The sequence below is a fragment of the Phyllostomus discolor genome, chromosome 10 (genome assembly GCF_004126475.2).
Source record: "Phyllostomus discolor isolate MPI-MPIP mPhyDis1 chromosome 10, mPhyDis1.pri.v3, whole genome shotgun sequence".
Lineage (NCBI taxonomy): Eukaryota > Metazoa > Chordata > Mammalia > Chiroptera > Phyllostomidae > Phyllostomus > Phyllostomus discolor.
This window is the reverse complement of record NC_040912.2, coordinates 77,531,827-77,553,575: the sequence shown is the minus strand read 5'-3', so window position 1 is coordinate 77,553,575 and position 21,749 is coordinate 77,531,827. Positions and strand designations below refer to the sequence as shown.

The following is a 21,749-nucleotide window of genomic DNA, read 5'->3' as shown; positions in this document are numbered from 1 at the left end:
AAGTTATTTTAGCCTCTCTATGCCCCAGTTTCTTCATTTATAAAAGGGGATCATAACAGTAGCTACTTCACAGGGTTACTGTGGAGATTAAAGGAGTTACGACATGTGAAGTACTTAGAATAAAACTTGGCCCCATAGTAAGTGCTCAATAAGTATTAGCTATCACTTTATCACTAGAACCATGACTGAAGACAATGACTGCTCTAATAAGAAAGTAACCTATTAGGAATACATTTTTAAGTTAACATAGTACACAGAACTAGGGAGCTTTTCCAATTTATGGTAAAGTAGTAGTATTAGCAAACATTCTCATTTTCTCCTGGATGTAAGTTTCTTTACTTATTCTTCCTATTCCTAATAATAAACATATTATTATAGAAAAAAGCATCTCTAAACATGTGAGTTACTGACAGGAGGTTGAAGAAAATATCTTGCTGAAATCTATATTTGGTATGCTAAAAGGACATACTAAATTCTGTGAAATTTTTAAGGCACCCTATTTACAAATGTCACACAGTGCCAAAAAACACTACTTGAAGTATAAAATGTTTTAAATATTTATCTGAATTCATACTTGTACTTCATATTTGGATATTAAACTTATAAAAAGAAGTATGAAGACCAAAAAAGGCGCTATGTTCTATAGACCAGATTTGTCCTATTTGAAACATACCTTGCTGAAAATATGCTTAACTGATCAAAGTATACTTTCTGATAACAAGACACTGCTCTTAAAATTAGCAAAATGTTCGCGAGTTCAAGCTTAAAAGGGCCCACAGCCATCAGAAGCTCTAAACTAAAGGTTTGTAGAGGTTATTTTTTTCAAAACTAAGACAATGCCAGCAACTTATAAATCATTATCTTTCTAATCCTTTAAATTATATATAACATTAACAAATACTTTGAAAGAACTTCCAGCCAAGGTGGTGGTGTAGGTAGATACATTTCGCCTCCTCACACAACCAAAAGAAGGACAACAACACATTTAAAAACAAAAAGTAACCAGAACTGCCAGAAAATCAAACAGTATGAAAGTCCAACAACCAATGAGTTAAAGAAGAAATGTTCATTCAGACAGGTAGGAGGAGGGATGGAGAGAGGTAGCCGGGGTGGAGAGGACTCCCAGCAAGGAGTGGTGGGGGCACTGGGGCGGGTGAGGGGGTAGTTAGTAGACTGGGCGGTCCCACATTTGCGTGCAGATAAACTAGGAGAAACAACTGGGGAGTAAGACAGACTGCACAACCCAGGGTTCCAGTGCAGGGAAATAAAGCCTCAAAGCCTCTGACTGTACAAACCTGTGGGGGTTGTGGCAGTGGCAGGAGAAACTCCCAGCCTCACAGGAGAGTTCACTGGAGAGACCCACAGGGTCCTAGAACATACAAAAACCCACTCACACTAGAATCAGCACCAGAAGGGCCCAATTTGCTTGTGGAAGTGGGGGAAATGACTGAAAGCCAGTAGAGAGCTGACCAAGTGGCACTGCTCCCTCTCGGACCCCTCCCCCACATACAACACCCCAACACAGAGATGTATTTGCCCCGCCCTGGCAAATACCTAAGGCCCTGCCCCTTACTATGTAACAGGTGCTCCAGGACAAAAAAAAAATATGGCCCAAATGAAAGAAAAGATCAAAGCTCCAGAAAAAGAAAAGTAGAACTAAGTGATGAAGAGATAGTCAACCTATTCATGTAGAGTTCAAAACTTTGGTAATCAGGACGCTCACAGAAATGGTTGAGTATGGTTGCAAAATAAGAGGAAAAAATGAAGGCTATGAAAACTGAGATAAAGGAAAATGTACAAGGAATCAAAATGAAGAGAAGGAAACCAGGACTCAAATCAACAGTTTGGAACAGAAGGAAGAAATAAGCATTCAACCAGAACAAAATGAAGACACAAGAATTCAAAAAAGTGCGGGGAGGCTTAGGAACCTCCAGGACAACTTTAAGTGTTCCAACATCCAAATCATAGGGGTCCCAGGAGGAGAAGAAGAGCAAGAAATTTATAAAGTATTTGAGAACATAATGAAGGAGAACTTCCCTAATCTGGCAAAGGAAGTAGACTTCCAAGAAGTCCAGGAAGCTCAGAGAGTCCCAAAGAAGTTGGACCTAAGGAAGCATATACCAAGGCACATCATAATTACATTACCCAACATTAAAGATAAGGACAGAATCTTAAAAACACCAAGAGGAAAGACAGTTACCTAGAAAAGAGTTACCTACAAAAGAGTTACCTACAACTCTTCTCCCTAGAAGAGAATTAGTGGATTCCTCAAAAATCTTACCGGCAAGAAGTGGCTAGAAAGAAGTATTCAAAGTTGAGAAAGGAAAGAACCTACATTCAAGATTACTCTACCCAGCAGAGCTGTCATTTAGAATAGAAGGGCAGATAAAATGCTTCCTAGATAAGGTAAAGTTCAAGGAGTTCATCATCACTAAGCCCTTATCATATGAAATGTCAAAGGGACTTATCTAAGAAAAAGAAGATCAAAAATATGAACAGTAAAATAACAACAAACTCACAATTATCAACAACTGAACCTAAAAAAAAACAGAAACAAAAACAAAAACAAACTAACTGAACAACTAGAATAGGAACCGATTCACAGAAATAGAGATCACATGGAGGATCATCAGCAGGGAGGAAGAGAGGGGAGAATGGTGGAAAGGTACAGAGAATAAGAAGCATAAATGGTAGGTAGAAAATAGACAGGGGGAGGTTAAGAATAGTATGGGAAATGGAGAAGCCAAAGAACTTACATGTATGAACCATGGACATGAACTGAGGTGAGAGAATGATAGTGTGAGGGGGTGACGCAGGGTGGAGGGGAATAAAGGGAGAAAAAGATGGGACAACTGGAATAGCATTATCAATAAAATATATTAAAAATATATAACAAATACTTTGATTTAATTGTAAGAAGTAAAGATAAATTGGATTAATTCCAAAAGGAGTCAAAAAGTTAGGCTGAGGCAAATTTTTTCTTAGAGAATTTAAAAAATGAAATATTCAGTTTATCTATACATTAATGATGTATACATCTATACAAGAAATAACTCATTTACCCTGGCTGGCGTAGCTCAGTGGATTGAGCGTGGGCTGCGAACCAAAGTGTCGCAGGTTCGATTCCCAGTCAGGGTACATGCCTGAGTTGCAGGCCATGACCCCCAGCAACCCCACATTGAATCTCAATCTCCCTCTCTCCCTCCCTCCCTCCCTCCCTCCCTCCCTCTCTCTCTCTCCCCCCCCCCCCTCTCTCCCTTCCCTCTCTAAAAATAAATAAATAAAATCTTAAAAAAAAAAAGAAACAACTCATTTAATTTCAATCCTATGTGGAGTAAAGGTAAAACAATCTGACAGAAAATGAATTAAGAAAAAGAAGCACTAACTCTAGACAGGCATGAAACTTATAAAAGGCCCTTTTGCTCATAAATTTTTATGCACAGTACTTCTTATTTATAATATATGAAGTTTCTCTTATTAAAATTAGCACACAATGTGAATTTGCTCCTCATCTAAATTCACCAATGATACAAAAACAGTATTTTTAAGGGAGTTAATAATGATAGCGCCCTTAATGGGTCACTTACTAAGTGTTTTATTTTGCTGTTTTCTATAATTATTTCACTTAATTCCCCCAATAACTTGAGATAAGTACTCTATCTCCATTTTATAGATGAAGAAATTAATGATTAAAAAGGTGACTTGCTCAAGGTTGATTTATTTTTTTTAATTTTTAATTTTTTTTAGAGAGAGAGAGGAAGGAAGGGAGAAAGAGAGGGAGAGAAACATCAGTATGTGGTTGCTTCTCATGTGGCCCCCACTGGGGACCTGGCCTGCAACCCAGGCATGTGTCCTAGACTGGGAATTGAACTGGTGACCCTTTGGTTCGCAGCCCTCGCTCAATCCACTGAGCTACACCAGCCGGGACTCAAGGTTGATTTAAAATTAGCATGCGACAGAGCTGATATCTACGCCTAGATTCTAACTCTGAACCACTGGACTATGTTCCCATCTCTTAACTGTTAAACATACTGCCTCCCTTCAGACAACGTAAACAAAACCCCACAGGGATTTTCCCTTTTTGTTATTTTTCCTATTGTGTTTGTATTGTTCTCAGTGCATCTGAGGTTTGTTTGAAATCCAAGTAAAACAAACTGTTCCTGACAAAATATATTAGCTGGCAGTGCACAGGGCAGAGACAGAAGAAAGGAGTTAAGCTAAAGGTAAAATACGTGCTGACAACAGCCTACCACATTTAAACGACTGCCAAGAAAGTCTTGTTCTAAGGCGAACTGTGAGTCAGTCAGAGGCATGTCAGTGCCGCCCACCAACAAGTAAAAGTAACAGCTCCGGGCTGTGGTTTCCATACGTGACAAGGCACATATTCACTCAAAGAACATACCCATGTGCCAGGCTCTCAACTCATGTTATCAATGAATCTGTTTCAAACGGTAAACTCAAAAGGGTATGATCTTTCTAAAGTAATGCTTATACTTAGATTTTCCGTCACAGGGTTGAGATTTCTAACAGCTTGAAAACATTTTGTTTTAAACCATTATGTATTCCACTGTATGGGATAGTTGCAAACAACTGTCTAAAATTTTAGAAGAGCCTGTTGGAGTCATGCTTTATAGCAGGAGTCTGCTCAGCGTTGCCGTGCCGAAGCCTACATGTCCTAGAAACAGAACTCCACACTGCAGTCGCCTTGACCAGTAGAGAAGACTTAATTAGTCGTTATGGAAAAAGACAGGGCAAGACCTCAAGGAATATTTCCCATCCCAGTGAAAAACACCACAATTACATATGGTGTTTTTTTCTCTTTGAGGTATGGTTCACTTTTAAGAGATAAAAGGACAAAGAATAATGAAATTAAACTGATACCCCAAGTGTTATTTTATTTCAGAGATAAAGAGTAGTATTTATACTAGAAAACTTCAATACTGCTACTCAACTCTAAGGCACATAGTAACAGCACTGTCATCAAATTGGATTAATAGGCATTCACCATGTGACCACATTCTATAATGGCAAGAGAAAAGCTGAAAATTCCCATAGTGCAAAAGACTATTACCTTGTTGAAAAGTGATGCTATAATAGTCACTTTAACAAAAAGATCCTTGAAAATTTACCTGATTAAAGCTCTGGGTTCTGGAACTTCTACAAATTCCCCACTTTATTACAGTGTAGTAAACTCTAATAATTCTTTAATACTTAATGAGAGTACTCCTAAATGAAAACTAATGTTTAAGAAACATCGGTCTGTTTCTTTAAGAAACACTTGAATTTCAAGTTTAATTTGTCTTGAACTAGGATAACCGGCACATAAAAATTCCCATATTCAGGAAAGAGATAATTCATTTTTTCTGTTCCCAGAAGATTCATTTCATTGCTTACCCCAGTGCCGATCTGGTGACACCATACCACTCCACAAAGAACAAAATTGGAGGAAAAATCATTCAACCAACAAGTGTTATATTAAGTACATCAGTAATACAGCTTGCATTTTAAAACAATGCTATACAAGTTAATTCATTTTAATCATGTTCTATTGTCATCTGTTTGCATAATGATGAAGCAACTGGTGTATCAGGAAAAACAAACAGATGTATGAGCTGGTGACTAATGCTTGGGAAATAACCTTGTAGCAAGTTATCAGAAATTCTGCATTCTACCTTGCAACTTATTCCACTGTTTAGAAGAATATCTCATCTGAAGTTTCATTTAAAAGACACCAAAACCCAGCCTCCCAAATGCTAGCACATCTGGCTGAATAAACTACACTGGAATACTTACCTAGAGCTGTAAAATCTGAGCCAGATTTGAATAGAGCTGAAGCGAGCAGCTGAAACTGTAAAAGAAAAACAGAGCAAATTAACTGGCTAAGCACATTAGAGGAAAATAACTTCTCTCATTTTGACCATGTATTAGCCACTGTATGTCTCTGCACTTAAGCCTATTTACCAAATAGTAGCAAGAACAACACATTTAGATTAAGGAATATGCTGATTTTTCTGTTGGACTGCTCATCTTTTCCAAAATACTGGAACAAGTCTTGGAATTATTTTAAAAATTTATTAAAATATGTGTTTATTAACAAACAACTGTTCAACTAAAATAAAGAAGAAAATTACTCATCTGGGAGTCTCACATATGGATAGATTGGTGCCCTGGACAGCTACTGAACTCAGTGCATATGTATTCTCATTTCAAAAATAGATACATGTATTATAAAGCACCTGTCTCTGCTGTGTAAATCAAACTCTGAGGAAAAAAGCATGATTATGATATATAGGCCATTCATAAATTACAAGTTAGGCTGGGATTCCATGATCACATATGATTACATTGTTAGGTAATTATAAAGGCTCAAAGGCCTTTTTTTACACTGAAATAACATTATAAGTGTTAATCAGATTCCCAGGCTAGCCAGTCAGTTAGTTTAAAACAGACACTGTAACTGAACAATGACAAAACAAGTAAGAAAATACTACTGCAACACTGGTCATTTAACAAATTGGTAGAACTGTAGGAGAACTATTTATATTTATTTGGAATGAGTACAGTGGAAAACAGGCAAGATAAAGGAAAGAGGAGGTCAGTCAGCAGAGTCTCAATGGAGTCGCTTGGCCATTTGCAAGGCTTGAGCCGCTGATACCCGAATTCCTCAGGATGCATGATAAACCTATGCTTCTGCCTTCAAAATTTCGAGTATCAACCACACAAATATATGTTAAGTCCTGATTAATAATCTTTTGAAGGTCAGAAATTGGACAAATATTCCAAAAGTAATGATCTGAGCAAGAGTGAGGAAAACGGGATGAAAGGAAGAGTTAAATATACAGGGGTGGACAAAAATAGGTTTACATTTGTAATATACATAATAATGATACAAGAATAAAGTGTTTCACATACAACTGTAAACCTACTTTAGCCCACCCCATATGTACAACAGAAGTTCTTTATATATGCTTAGGTATCAGTCCTCTGGCAGAGATATGTAGTACAAATATTATTTAGTCTGTGGCTCGCCTATTTTTAAATAATGTCTTAATGAAATTTTAATTTTACTGAAGTCCAATTTATCAAGTTTCTTCTTTGATGATCAGTTCCTTTGTGTCATGTCCAAGATATATTTGCCTATCCCAGGGTTGTGAAGAAAATCTGTTTTCTTCTTGAAGTTTTACTGTTTTGGGTTTTATATTTAGACCCATAAACCATTTTAATTTCTTGTGTGTACAATATGAGATAGGGGTTGAGATATCAGCACCATTTGTTAAAAAGATTTTCCCTTCCCCAGTGGACGTAGGTACCCTGGTCCAAAAAAAAAAATTGATTCCATAGATGTGGGTTTATTTCTGAACTGGACTCTGTTCCACTGACCTACTTGTTTACCACAATGTCCTGACTACTGTGACTTTACAGAGTTCTGAAATCAGATAGTATGAGGTCTTATGCTTTTTCATTTCCAAGGTTGTGTTGGCTAGTGTGGGACTTTTGCATTTCCATATAAATTTTAGAATCAGTTTGTCTCTTTCAACAACTAAACCCAAACTTCCGGGCATATTGTTAGGATCTGAATTAAATCAAAAACCAATATGGGGAGAATGGGCATCTTAACAGTTTTTAGTCTTTCAAGCCATACATGTGATATATCTCTCTGCTTATTTAATTTCTTACAATAGACTTACTACTACACATTTGATTATTTTCTGATATTAATATAAACAGATTTTTATATTCATCTTCCGTTCATTGCTAACTTAAAAGTAAATGTTTTTTTTTTTCCTACCGAACTTGAATTCTGTAACTTTGCTAAATTCACTTAGTGTATTGTTTGTAGACTACATGGGGTTTTCTATATATACAATAATGTCATCTGCAAACAAACAATTTTACTTCTTTCTTTCTAATCTATGATGTTTATTTGTTTTTCTTACATGGTAAATAGAGGTTGTCTGTTGACATGTTTTTTATAGATGCCCTTTATGAGATTTAGAAAGTTGTTTTTTTAAGATTTTATTTATTTATTTTTAGAGAGGGAAGGGAGGGAGATAGAGAGAGAGAGAAACATCAATGTGCGGTTGCTGGGGGTTATGGCCTGCAACCCAGGCATGTACCCTGGCTGGGAATCGAACCTGTGACAATTTGGTTCCCAGCCTGCACTCAATCCACTGAGCTACACCAGCCAGGGCAGAAAGTTGTTTTGTTTTTTTTTATTTCTAGTTTGCTAAGAATTTTTATCCCAAGTGGATTTTAAATTTTGTCAAGTGCCCCTTTCTTCACTTACTGAGATGACATACGGTTTTTCTCCTTCACTCTGTCAATGTAGTGAATGACTGATTTTCAAATGTGAAACCAACCTGTATTCCTAGGCTAAAACCCTACTTGGCCTCTGTGCCTTAACATTTTTATATTTTGCTGGATTTAAGTAGCAAAATGTTATTAAGAATTCTGCATTGCCCTGACTGGTGTGGCTTAGTTGGTTCGGTGTTGACCTGCAGAGCAAAAGGTTGTGGGCTCCATTTGCGGTCAGGGCACATGCCTAGGTTGTGTGTTTGGTCCCCTGGTAGAGGCATGGGTGACAGGCAACCAATCAATGTTTCTCTCCTTTTTCTTCCTCCCTTCACCTCTAAAAAAATAAATGAGTAAATATTTTTTAAAAAGAATTTTGCATCTATATTTATGAGGGGTATTCGTTTGTTATTTTCTCTGCTTGTAATATCTTTGTCAGGCTTTAATATCAGAGTTCAGCCATTTCATAAAAGAATTTAGAAAGTGTTCTGTCTTCCTCTGGTTTCTGAGAGTCTGTGTAGCATTGGTATTTTTGTAACTTAAATGGTTGACAGAATTTACTGTTATAGACACTGAGGTGCAGAGTTTTTTTTTTGTTTTTTTAAGATTTTTTTATTTACTTATTTTTAGGGAGGGAAGGGGGGGAGAGAGAGAGAGAGAGAGAGAGAGAGAGAGAGAGAGAGAGAGAGGGGAGAGAGAGAGAGAGAGAGGGAGAGAGAAACAGAAACATCAATGTGCGGTTGCTGGGGGTTATGGCCTGCAACCCAGGAATGTACCCTGGCTGGGAATCGAACCTGGGACACTTTGGTTCCCAGCCCACGCTCAATCCACTGAGCTACGCCAGCCAGGGCTTCAGAGTTTTCACTGTTAGAAAGTTTTTAATTACAAATTCAACCTCTTTAATTGACATGAAGTTATTTAAGATTTTTCTAATTCTTCTTGTATCTGCTTTAGTAAGTTGTGTCTTTTAAGGAATCTGCCCATTTCATCAAGTTAAATTTGTTGACGAAATTATTCATAATATTTCTTTATTACCTTTTAACATATGTAGACTCTGTAATGATTTCCCATTTTCATTTGTGATGTTGGTAATTTTTCACCTTTTTTTTTGGTAAGTCTTATCCAGGGTTTACCAATTTTATTCCTTTTCAAAGAGCCAACTTTTCGCTTTTTAAATCTTTCCTATTTGTTCTTATTTCACTAATTACCTTTCTTCTACTTATTTGAGGGTTCAGGTATCAAGTGATATTACTCAATCTGAATAAATCCAGACTTCTTCCAAACTCAGACCTGACTATCCAACTCTCACTTCAATATCTCAAGTTGGCTGTTTCATAGACATCTCAGGCTAAAGATATCCAACATTAAACTCCTGATCCCAATCAGGATTCCCCACCCACCACCACAAACCAGCTCTATCCAGACCATTTTCATTTGGTTGATAACTCCATTCAGTCGGGTCAAAAACCTTGGAGTCATTTCTTTCAAACCTTAAGTTCAATGCATCATAAAATTCTGTTAGTTCTACCTTTAAATATATTGAGAATCCAATCTATTTCACTTCTCACTATTTCTACCACTACTCAGGTCTGAGCTACAATAATCCCCTTCTTAGTTTTCTACAATCTCCCTTTTGGGTCTTTCTGCTTGAATCCTCACTCTCCTTCTTTAGTCTATTCTCATTACAGTAGTGAGAGTGATCAATCAAAACATAAAGCAGATCGTGTCATTTCTCTGCACAATACCCTGAACTAGCTCCTCATTCACTTGGAGTAAAAGTCAAAGTCCCAGCTAACTAAATCATTCACAATCTGATCTTCAATCTCCACTCTTACCTGACTCCATTAAAAAAAAATCATTTATTTTTAGAGAGAGGAAGGGAGGGAGAAAAAAGAGGGAAAGAAACATTGACCTGTTTCCTCTCACATGCCCCCAACCCGGAGACCTGGCTCGAAACCCAGGCATGTGCCTTGATGGGGAATCAAACCAGCAACCTTTCAGTTAGCAGGATGACACACCACCCACTAAGGCCCACCAGTCAGGATTCTGACCTCACTTCTGACTACTCTTACCCATTTCACCTCTTCTTCAGCTACAATGGCCTCTTTACTGTTCTAAACAAATCCAGAATGCATTCAGCCTTGTTCTAGCTAACAATAACCTTCTCCAAGTTATCGTCTTAGATCATGTCCTTCAAGTCTTTGTGAAAAATGTCATTCCTAAATGAGGACTATTATAATCATTCTATTTAATAAAACTTTCTTTCTTTCTAATCTATATAATTTTTATTTCTAATAAATAATATTTCTAGTTAATATCAGAAAATAATCAACTTCCCATTTCTCACTCAATATCATTCTGATCTCCCTTCACCTTTTATTATTCCTTTGTACCTAAAAGATGCCTAGCATACTGTAGGGACTCAATACACATCTGTTAAATGAATGACACCAGTACTTCGGAAGCTCAGCAGAAGTGTCTTTAATATACAATGTGCAATATTAGTTGAAAACTTGTTTTTCTTGTTCCTTCTCTATTATAGAAATCTCTCTGAAAATGGTAGAGTTGATTTAGGCATACTTTTCTTGGGCCTTTCCTAGGAAAAAATGTCATTTTTGTAAGGTTTACTAGAAACTCATTAATTTAGCACCAATGTTCTGGAGACCAGACAAAAGCCAAGAACAATTATTTGGTATATTTTATTTATATATATATAAAGAAATATATTTTATAAATATATAAATTAAAATTATATTATATATTATATAAATGTATAAATTAAATTTATAAATATATAATTTATATATTTTATATTATTTGGTATATATTATTTAGTCCACCATCATTTCCCCAATAACAGGGAGGACACTGATCACCACCATGATGATAACCACCCCCTAAAAAAAAGAAAAACTCTAAAAACCACTTTTAGTTGCTGATATAATCATTTAATATAGAGATTTTGTAAAACATACCCTGAGAACAAAAACAAGCTAACAAATCCTTATGGATAAAACTTTTAAGAAATAGAATGAAAGTCTGTGGCATACAAAAATCAACATTTGAGACTATTAAGGAAAGGAGACAAAGAGAAACCCACCACTAAAATGTTTAAAAATTGCTCTGTTTGAACTTGAGATACCTCCCTGTCCTGGTTTTTCCCATTAGCTTAGCATTAAGAACAAACTGTCTGTTTTCTTTGGCCTACTTGTAGCTCAAACAGCTGAAATTATTTCCTTGGCAATATTTTGTTTTGGTTTGCTTTTAAGAAAGAAGAGAAAAATTAATGTTCCCAGGTTATAACCATTTCAGACTAACTTTCAAATGCATGGTCTAACAAAATGAACATTAATGGCCTCTATGTTCAGTTATAAACTATAACAATGAAATCAAATGTAGTCTGCTAATTGACAAAACTGTGATGATAACTGCCCCTATTTCAAATAGTTCCATGAACTGACCGAAGACTCAAGGAAAAATAATTAACTGTGTCCCTTCAAGGAGGTTCTAAAGTGTGTCCTGATGATGCCTCACCCAGTGAAGGGTATAACCAATACCAAGCAGGCGAACAGGACTTATTTTCACAGCAGGCAACTATGAAAGAGTATTTCTTTGTTTTGGTGCCAAGGACATTCAGGCTCTACTGCTTGAAAATACAAGGAACCTGGTTCCTGAAAGTGATTTGATATTAAATCTGAAACCTGTGTCAATGCTAAACAGAGAAAAGCACTGCTTGATGTTGCTGTTACAAAGCCAAAGCAAAGCAACAGCTAACAGGGAAACAGTTGTAAGGAACAGAACTACATGTAATCAGTACCAATTCTGTGAGTGGATTATGGTGCAGATGCTGCTAGATGAACTATGAATAAGGACAGGTGGCAAAAGGAAAAAGCGACAAAAGGAATCTCAGAAGTAAGTAAAAGAACAGGCTATAAAACCATGAAATTTGTTGCAGGTATAGTCACATAAACAATAATATTAAATCTTCTGCTTCATTCCATATTATGTAACAAAAAAACTGAGAAGTAATGATCTGCTGCTAATTTCTCAAACTTAGCGACTACTGATGAGTAAAATTAGTAGCCTATAGTCAAACTATCCTGCTATAACATTCATACAACTAAATATCAAGGCAGCAAGGATTCTACTCCCACCAGCCTCTCTTTCTCCTACAGAAAAAGGGAGTTTTCTTTCTTTTCTTAAAGTATAAACAAAAAAGTTTATATTGAACCATTTTGTAATCCCTGAGTAAAAGAAGCATGTGACTATGAGAGTAAAAATTTCTATTTCCTTCCCAATGCACAAAACTAATGTCTACGTTAAAAATTTATATCTGACCCTGGCTGGTGTAGCTGAGCAGACTGAGTGCAGGTTGCAAACCAAAGGGTCGCTGGTACGATTCCCAATTCAGGGCACATGCCTGGGTTGTGGGCCAGGTCCCCAGTGGGGGCCACATGAGAAGCAACCACACATTGATGTTTCTCTCCCTCTCTTTCCCCTCTCTCAATAAACAAACAAACAAATAAACAAATACATAGAATCTTTTTAAAACCCCAGAACTTTATATCTGAGATTCCTGTTCTAAATGGATCAAGGGGTTTTTTCTGTGTGTGTGACTTGCATGTTGTATCACATGAAAATAAGCCTATTCAATTTCTATTTCATCTGCTCTGTGTCACTTTTAATATTATTAGTGTTATATTTTTCCTTTAAACATCTAAGAGCAAAATCAGCAAATATAAGATGGAAAGACTTTTTTTTAAGAGCTCAATTTCTTAAGTTTATTACCACCTTTACCTCTTTTGTCTCTTCTGGGTCTGAATGATCCACAGTTATATAAAGATCGTTTTGTAAGTATTTCAGTGCACTAAGAGGATCCATTTGGGCCTTTTCTTCAAACCTAGAAAATGTAAACAAGAATAATTGTCTGGAGTTATAAGAAAACATTAGAAATGTCTTTCAGAACTGAAGTGGAACACTATATATGAAGAGTTAGTGTGAATCTAAAAAAACAAAACAAAACAAAACAAAAAACGGCTTTTGGGAATCCAGAAATAAGAAGAGTGCCATGTACATAGTACAGATATGGAGTCTCTGAGATGTAATGGTAATGCCAGGTGGTCACAGGCAGGTATGTTCCTGGAGACTGGCAAGAGTACTTCCTAACCTCCTCTTAAAACTACAAGCTAAGATAGCCCTGGCTGGTATGGCTCAGTGGATTGGGTGATGGCCTGTAAACTGAAAGGTCACTGGTTTGATTCCCAGTCGGGGCACATGCCTGGGTTGTGGGCCGGGCCCCCAGTTGAGTAAGTGTGAGAAGCAACTGATCAGTGTCTCTCTCACACATCAATGTTGCCCTTGTTTCTCCCTCCCTTCCCCTCTCTCTGAAAATAAAGAAAATAGAAAAAAAACCCTATAAGCTAAGATAAAATCAATGACAAAATATAGTGAATATGATGAATATTTTACATAAACTGCAAAAAGCCAAATATGTTTTAGAAAAAACAAGTAGAGAGCCCTGGCTGGCATAGCTCAGTGGATTGAGTGCAGGCTGCGAACCAAAGTGTCGCAGGTTCAATTCCCAGTCAGGGTACATGCCTGGGTTGCAGGCCATGACCCCCAGCAACAGCACATTGATGTTTCTCTCTCTCTCCCTCTCTCTCTATCTCTCTCTCCCCCTCTCTCCCCCTCCCTCCCTCCCTCCCTCCCTTCCCTCTCTAAAAATAAATAAATAAAATCTTTTAAAAAATGTTTTAAAAATCACCAACAGATGTTTAAAAAAAAAGTGAAAGCTGCTACCAAATCTCTTAAAACAAAACAAAACAACAAGTAGGGATAAAATAAAAATACTTGGTTAGATTTATACAATATACTCACCCCCACCAATGAAGATGTTTAACAGATATTTTAGGAACAGAAATGAATAGTTTCTTTTAATGAGTATCATTAACACTGTTTAGATATTTTTAATGAGACTATTTCTGCACCTCAGCCAGTTATAACAATAACAAAACTGCAGCAACTTATTAAACACTGTCATGTGCTTGATACTTTATCAAGCATGTATCACCTTATTTATCCTCACAATAATTTTAAGATGGTAAGTTCTATTGTCATTTTTAAATTAACAGATGAGAAACTGAGGCCCTGAGAATGAATCTGGCCTGATAAAAGCTAGTAAGTGGCAGAAGTAGAAACTAACACAGGTCTGATACCAAAACTGAAAAGGAAAGAATGAGTTATCTTAAAAAAAAAAAAAAAGTCTATTTGGGACTATATGTAAATAAAATGTCCTTTTATTATAGCATAATTATATATGGATTTATTTATAATAAATTTGTATGCTCTTCAAATGTACACAGAAAAAGAAAAACTGGCATTTAATTTCATATGGGAAATGAAAATAATGAGCCTTTCACAGGCTGCTGGCATCAGTCATTTCCTGTCTTTAGAGCTAATCTCAGTGATAGGGTTACCTGTATTGCAGACAGGGGCAAAGACTAGCAAAATGTTACAGCTCTCTTGTACTAGACAGTACCATGATTGTCAGCCAGCCTTACAACCCTCAGAGGAGGGTTCCTTAGCTAGAGCTCAGGTTACTCTACCATCTTGTCCACAACTGATTAGACCAGACTTTTGGAACCTGAGCCAAAGGCAATCATTTCAAGCTTGATCAGCAGTTTATAAAGTGGCCTGGCAGAATTACTCCCAATAGGGTTACTCCCCAGGGAACTATCTTCTAAGAAGATACTCTTTCTTAGAGAATCAGAATGTGAGACACAGAGGACACATAAAAGGCAGACAAAACACAGAGGTGGTAAAGACAAGAGATGATAGATTCCTTTCCTTTCTTCCTACCTATCTATGTATCTATGAAGCCAAAGAGATAAGGAGTTACCGATCTCTTTATCCATTTATCCATCCAACCATCCAACCATCCATCCATCCATCCATCCATCCATCCATCCATCCATGGACGTGATAAGGCTGAGGAAAAGCAGAGTCAGGAGTAACCAGTAAAACAGGAGAAGCAGTCAGAAAGAAGCAGAAACAGGCTTGGTTCCAAGAAACACTACTATAGTAGCTCCTAGCTACTAGAATCGGTCCAGTACCCTAAATGATTCTCCATTATGCCTCTCTGTTCAAATGCTGAGGAAGTGCCTTAATTCTCTGGAGAGTCTCTTAATAAATTCTCTTTCAGTGAGGTCTCCTAAGTATGTCCTTCTCCTTTGCAATAACCTAACCAACCTAACCTGAAATAAACTAACCAAAACACACTTACCATCCTATTAAATCCAGCAAAGAGACCAATTTCCCTGAAAGTTATGTTTTCTCTTCTTTTTCTAAGCTTTTTTTGGCCTGCAAAAAATTATCACTGGATTTGTGTTTGCAGTCTAGAATTATATTTCAGCTAATAATTCTGCCCTGTAAAAGGAATAGGAATTAATGCTATTTTTTCCTTTTCTCCTTTTCTGTACCCTAATCATTAACAAGTTTGGAAACTTGAGTGTTATAAAAATTAATAATAGTGGCACTTTATTTACTGTATCATGTGGAATCATTAAGAATCAGGAGACACTCGGCATACAATATACCTCCCTCCTTCCAAATTTATACTTTAATGAAATAGAGTAATTGCTTTCCATAAGAACACAAAAATAAATATGGCAGCACAGCAGTACAGAGTAAGTTTCTATATAATGAAAGACCTGGCATCTAATTTAACATGAAATTTGAATTAAAAAGGTAATTTTCATGTTCTATCCAATTCATAGAAAGCTACTTCTATCTATTCTGCCTGCAATGTAATAATGCCTCCCAAACTCTTTAATTCATCTAAGAGGTGGTAGAACACAGGGTAGGCTTTTTCAAATGTCAGAGATGGGCCTTTTACTGTTCGTTCAATTTAGCAGACAAGATTCTTAAGGTGCCCTAGAACAGTCATCCTTGACAGTTCTTTCTCTCATAGACCCATATCAAATCCATCAAGAAATTCAGTTGCTACAACCCTCCAAGTTTATCCAGAATCTTACTGTACTTTCTAAATCTCTCTCTTATGGACGATCTCTTCCTCTGCCGTCCTTCAAATGGTGGCAGTCCTCAGCTACTGCCCTACATCCCTTTATTTTTCTTACTCTTCCTGAGCAAGCTCCGTTTCCTTGTCGATGACTCACAAACGTAATACAGCCCACACCTTCCCCCCAATGCTAACAGATGATCTCCAAAACCTAAAGTGAACTAAACTGAACTATATTAACTTGTTGTTTCTGAAGAATTCCCCATCTGAGTAAAAATAGCTGTGACTTTTTACCCAGTTCTTCTGGAAGAAAATCAAGAATTGTTTTTATTAAAAGCTAAGTCTGAATATGTCACTCCTCTACTTAAAATCTTTGAATACTGCCATTTTACTCAGAGCAAAAGCCAAAAGACCTTCACAATCTGACTGATTTTTCTCTCTGACCTCACTCCTACTATAATCACCTCACTTATTCCACTTCTACCATACTGTCCTCCTCACATTATTTCTCAAATAATCCAGTCATATTTTTAACCTCAGAGCCTTGTCTATTATTACCTACCTGGAACACCTTTCCCCTCAAATATCTTGTATGACTCACTCCCTCATGTTCTTTAGGCATCTATGCAAATATCTTTGCAGTGAGGTCTATCCTTACTCTTATTTAAAAATCACACCCCAGCTCCCTCACCTGTAAAAAAATAGTTCTTAACTGAATTTAGTTTTTTTCTCACAAAGCTTACTATCTTAAACATAAATTCCTTATTAATCTTACTGTTAGTATCCCTTCATTAAAAATGGAAACTTGGGGATAGGAATTTTTGTCTTCTTCACTGACATATCCACAGAACCTAGAACAGTATCTAGAACAGTGAAGGCGCTCAAGAAATACAGGGTCTGGCAGAAGTAAGGCTCGCATGAGTGTGGTTGGTAGGGTATGTGAAGGTCTCGCATGAGATGAACAGCAATTTGAACATTTCACCTAAAACGTCATATGGTGTGCTTGAGTGTGATATTGTTATGTTACAGTTTTTTAAATTTTTAAAAGTATATTTTATTGATTATTCTATTACAGTTGTCCCATTTTTCCCCCATTTATTCCCCTCCGCCCTGCAGGGGAATGATGGTGGGAGGTGAACCCTCCACCCTGCACCCCACCTCCCACCATCATTCCCCTCCCCCACTTTGTTCATGTCCATAGGTCATACATGTAAGTTCTTTGGCTTCTCCATTTCCCATACTATTCTTAACCTCCCCCTGTCTATTTTCTACCTACCATTTATGCTTCTTATTCTCTGTACCTTTTCCCCCATTCTCCCCTCTCTTCCTCCCTGCTCATAATCCTCCATGTGATCTCTATTTCTGTGAATCGGTTCCTATTCTAGTTGTTCAGTTAGTTTGTTTTTGTTTTTGTTTCTGTTTTTTTTTTTAGGTTCAGTTGTTGATAATTGTGAGTTTGTTGTTATTTTACTGTTCATATTTTTGATCTTCTTTTTCTTAGATAAGTCCCTTTGACATTTCATATAATTAGGGTTTGGTGATGATGAACTCCTTCAACTTGACCTTATCTGGGAAGCTCTTTATCTGCCCTTCCATTTTAAATGATAGCTTTGCTTGGTAGAATAATCTTGGATGTAGGTTCTTGCTTTTCATGATTTTGAATACTTCTTTCCAGCCCTTTCTTGCCTGTAAGGTTTCTTTTGCGAAATCAGCTGATAGCCTTATGGGAACTCTTGTAGGTAATTGTCTTTTGCTCTTTTTAAGGTTCTGTCCTTATCTTTAATGTTGGGTAATGTAATTATGATGTGCCTTGGTGTGTGCTTCCTTAGGTCCAACTTCTTAGGGACTCTCTGAGCTTCCTGGACTTCTTGGAAGTCTATTTCCTTTGCAAGACTGGGGAAGTTCTCCTTCACTGTTTTTTCAAAGAAGTTTCCCATTTCTTGCTCTTCCTCTTCCCCTTCCGGAACCCCCCTGATTAGGATGTTGGAATGTTTAAAGATGTTCAGGAGGTTCCTAAGCCTCTCCCCATTTTTCTGAATTCTTGTTTCTTCATTCTATTCTGGTTGAATGTTTCTTTCTTCCTTCTGTTCCAAATTGTTGATTTGAGTCCCAGTTTCCTTCCTTTCACTGTTGGTACCCTGTATATTTTTCTTTATTTCACTTTGTATAGCCTTCACTTCTTCCTCGATTTTGCAGCCATACTCAACCATTTCTGTGAGCATCCTGATTACCAGTGTTTTGAACTCTGCATCTGATAGGTCAGCTATTTCTTCATGCTCAGTTTTTTGTGGAGTTTTGATCTGTTCTTTCATTTGGGCCATATTTCTTTTCTCAGCACACCCGTTACTTTTTAAGGGCCAGAGTCTTAGGTATTCTCCAGGGTAGGGCAACCCACATGGCTATCTTGTGATGCTGTATGTGGAGGAGGGGTCAGAGTGGGAACAATGGTGCTTGCTCAGCTCTTGTCTGGCTTTCAGTCACTTCTTCCAATACCCACAAGCAAACTGGGACCTTTTGGTGCTGATTCCCCCATGGGTGGGTCTGTGTATGTTTTAGGACCCCATGGCTCTCTCCAACGAACTCTCCTGTGATTTTGGAAGTTTTCCCGCCACTGCAACCCCCACAGGTTTTTACAGTCAGAGGTTTTGGGGCTTTATTTCCCATGCTGGAACCCTGGGTTATACAGTCTGTCTCACTCCCCAGTTGTCCCTCCTGGTTTATCTGCACACAAATGTGGGTCCACCAGCTGCTACCTCACCTGCCCAGTATTCCAGCCACTGCCTTGCCACAAGTCCTCTCCACTCCAGCTACCCATCTCCATCCCTCCTGCCAGCCTGGATGAATGCTTCTTCTTTAACTCCTTGGTTGTCGGACTTCCATACAGTTCAATTTCCTGTCAGTTCTGGTTGTTTTTTGTTTTTAAATTTGTTGTTGTCCTTCTTTTGGTGTGTGAGGAGGCAAAGTGTATCTCCACATGCCTCCATCTTGGCCAGAAGTCCTGTTACAGAATTATATGCTTATGATTTTGTAATAAAAAGGGGTGTTACTTGTGCTAGGCCCTATATTCCCTTAATGAATAGTTTTATTGAAGATTCTAGACCTTTAGGTGGTTGCTCTGGCCATTGTACACACGAGCAATGTAATCTCCAGAAAGATTAAGCTGAAGGCTTGAAAGCAACCCAAGGTTCCAGTATAAAACTTTTTCCAATATAGCTATTAGCTACAAAACTAAAAGCAAAAAGTGATTCATGATTTCGAATACTTCTGGTAATCAAAACCAGAAAAGAAGAATACTCTGTTCCATATTTTTATGCTATTATTACTCTAATTAAAAATAATCTAACCCTGACTAGTGTGGCTCAGTCAGTTGGTTGTCATTCCTCAAAGTGAAGGGTCACTGGTTTGATTCCTGGTCAGGGGACATGCTTGGTTTGTGGGCTTGGACCCCAGTTGGGGAACATGTGAGAGGCAGCCAATTGATGTTTCTCTCTTGCATCAATGTTTCTCTCCCTCTCTTTCTCCCTCCCTTCCCCCTCTCTATAAATATACAAACAAACTCTTTAAAAAATAATCTATATAAATGAATATTCTATATAAAAGAGTCTTTAATCATTCTTACATTCCCCTTCAAGGGCTCTTCTGGTTCAAGTTCTGAAATGAGCCAGCACACTATCTTTCCCCCAGTAGAAAATTTCAAATGTCGATCATTTGCCCAACCACACAGACTTGCTGCCATTCAATTTTAACCACTATTTCATGGCTCATTCTCACACTCACAACATTTGCTAGTCTTTCAGCATATATTAGATTTTACTTACTTTTTTAGTGACGGGGAAGGGAGTGCTTGCGTGTATGCATGTGTGCGATGGTGGTGGTGGTGGTGGTGATGAAAAGAAGAACTGTGAAGTCAGCATACTCAGGGTCACATCCTGCCTGTGTCACTTACAGCTAAATGACCTTAGATGAGTTACATAACCCATTTTAAAATGCCTCCATTTCTTCTTTTATAAGAGTTATAACCCTTCTTTACTTCATTGTCTTACTGTGAAAATAACATACACGATCTAGCACACAAACACTGCTCAAATAAATGGCAGCTATTATCACCATTAAAGGCTAACCTTCCCCTTCCAAACTATACATTTTTATCATCAAACATTATCAGTAACCAAAAGGATAGATATACTTTTCTATATGTTTTTAGTAGTTTATCACTTCTAAGGCTAAAAAGCAAACATAACTCAGGAGACATACATGAAAATGTTTGATTATACACTTGTAATTAAACAGCAAAGGTAATGATATAAAACTATAATTGTATTTAAAGTTGTATTCTGAAACACCAGATTATAAAGATATTATGAATCAACTATATCATCACATTCACAGTTATCAACAGGTCAGGCACATAACAATTATCTAGAACTGATGTAATTTTTGTGGTGGTTTGGCCTTGAGTCGCTTGATGGTGGGTTAATCACCCTCACAGAAACTTTTTCCGTTATTTTAATAGTTACAAAATATCCTTTTTCTAAATGTAAAAATTTCAGTATCAGTACTTATCTTCACTTTGTATATTCCTTTGAAATAAGGAAGCAAAAATAAGGAGAATAATGGGGAATTTACCAAAGTCATGATCTTCACAGTGCTCACACTGTCATGTTACTAACTGTCCAAAGACAAAGCCACATCACCAAAGCTGAGGTAATACTAACAACAGCTGATAAAGTTAAATAAAAAGTTTTCAGTGAATTATTTTTATACCTGTGTTTTCTTATGAGGTACTTGCAGTGCCTCAGTAAGTAATCTTTTGAAGGCCTACACAACTTCAGTGACCAGAAGTCATCCAATCTCATTTTTGGGGAGCAAGATTTTCCTGGATTCCCACCGAATAAATAATGAACCTATAATAAACAAAACAAACCAGATTTTAAAAATGCACGTAATACTTAAGGAATTAAATAAGTCACAGTAAAATTTCTTCACTTTGCTAGTACTGTGTAACAGGTAACTTCCTTAGCCTTACATATATATATAAAACCAAAACATTGCATTTCTACCAAAGGCTTCTCTTCAAATTTTTCTTGTTTCCGTTTTACTTTAAATTACTGTGGCTACTTCCTTAAATTACATTTTATATTAAAATAAATTTTATTACTACAATTATACTGACAATAGGAAACATGAAACAAAAGCAATGATAGCATGAAAATTATTAAAGGAAACCTCAACTAAAATTGAAGTTGGGATAGACTACAGAAGTCAATTACCCGCACAATGGAAGACATCAATTACAGACCCCATCAGAAGAGGGGTCACTTCATTACCAAACAGAAAGTGCAACTGCTTTACTACCCCATCAGGAAGAAGAAAGATTTTCTTCTTGCCTAGCAATAAGCCCAGTCAATTGAAACTCTGTAGCTCAGCCAATGAGAAGTCA

At 37.1% G+C, this 21,749-nt stretch overlaps 1 protein-coding gene across 1 annotated transcript in view; it reads right to left on the bottom strand.

Moving 5' to 3' along the window:
- MKLN1 (muskelin 1) overlaps positions 1-21,749 on the bottom strand; it is a 188,616-nt gene that overhangs the window by 6,967 nt on the left and 159,900 nt on the right. The window contains exons 15-17 of the mRNA XM_028525434.2: positions 21,074-21,213; positions 13,090-13,192; positions 5,794-5,848 (exon numbers count right to left, since the gene is read on the bottom strand). Of these exons, the coding sequence (XP_028381235.1) occupies positions 5,794-5,848; positions 13,090-13,192; positions 21,074-21,213 (298 nt within the window). The remainder of the gene's footprint in view (positions 1-5,793; positions 5,849-13,089; positions 13,193-21,073; positions 21,214-21,749) is intronic.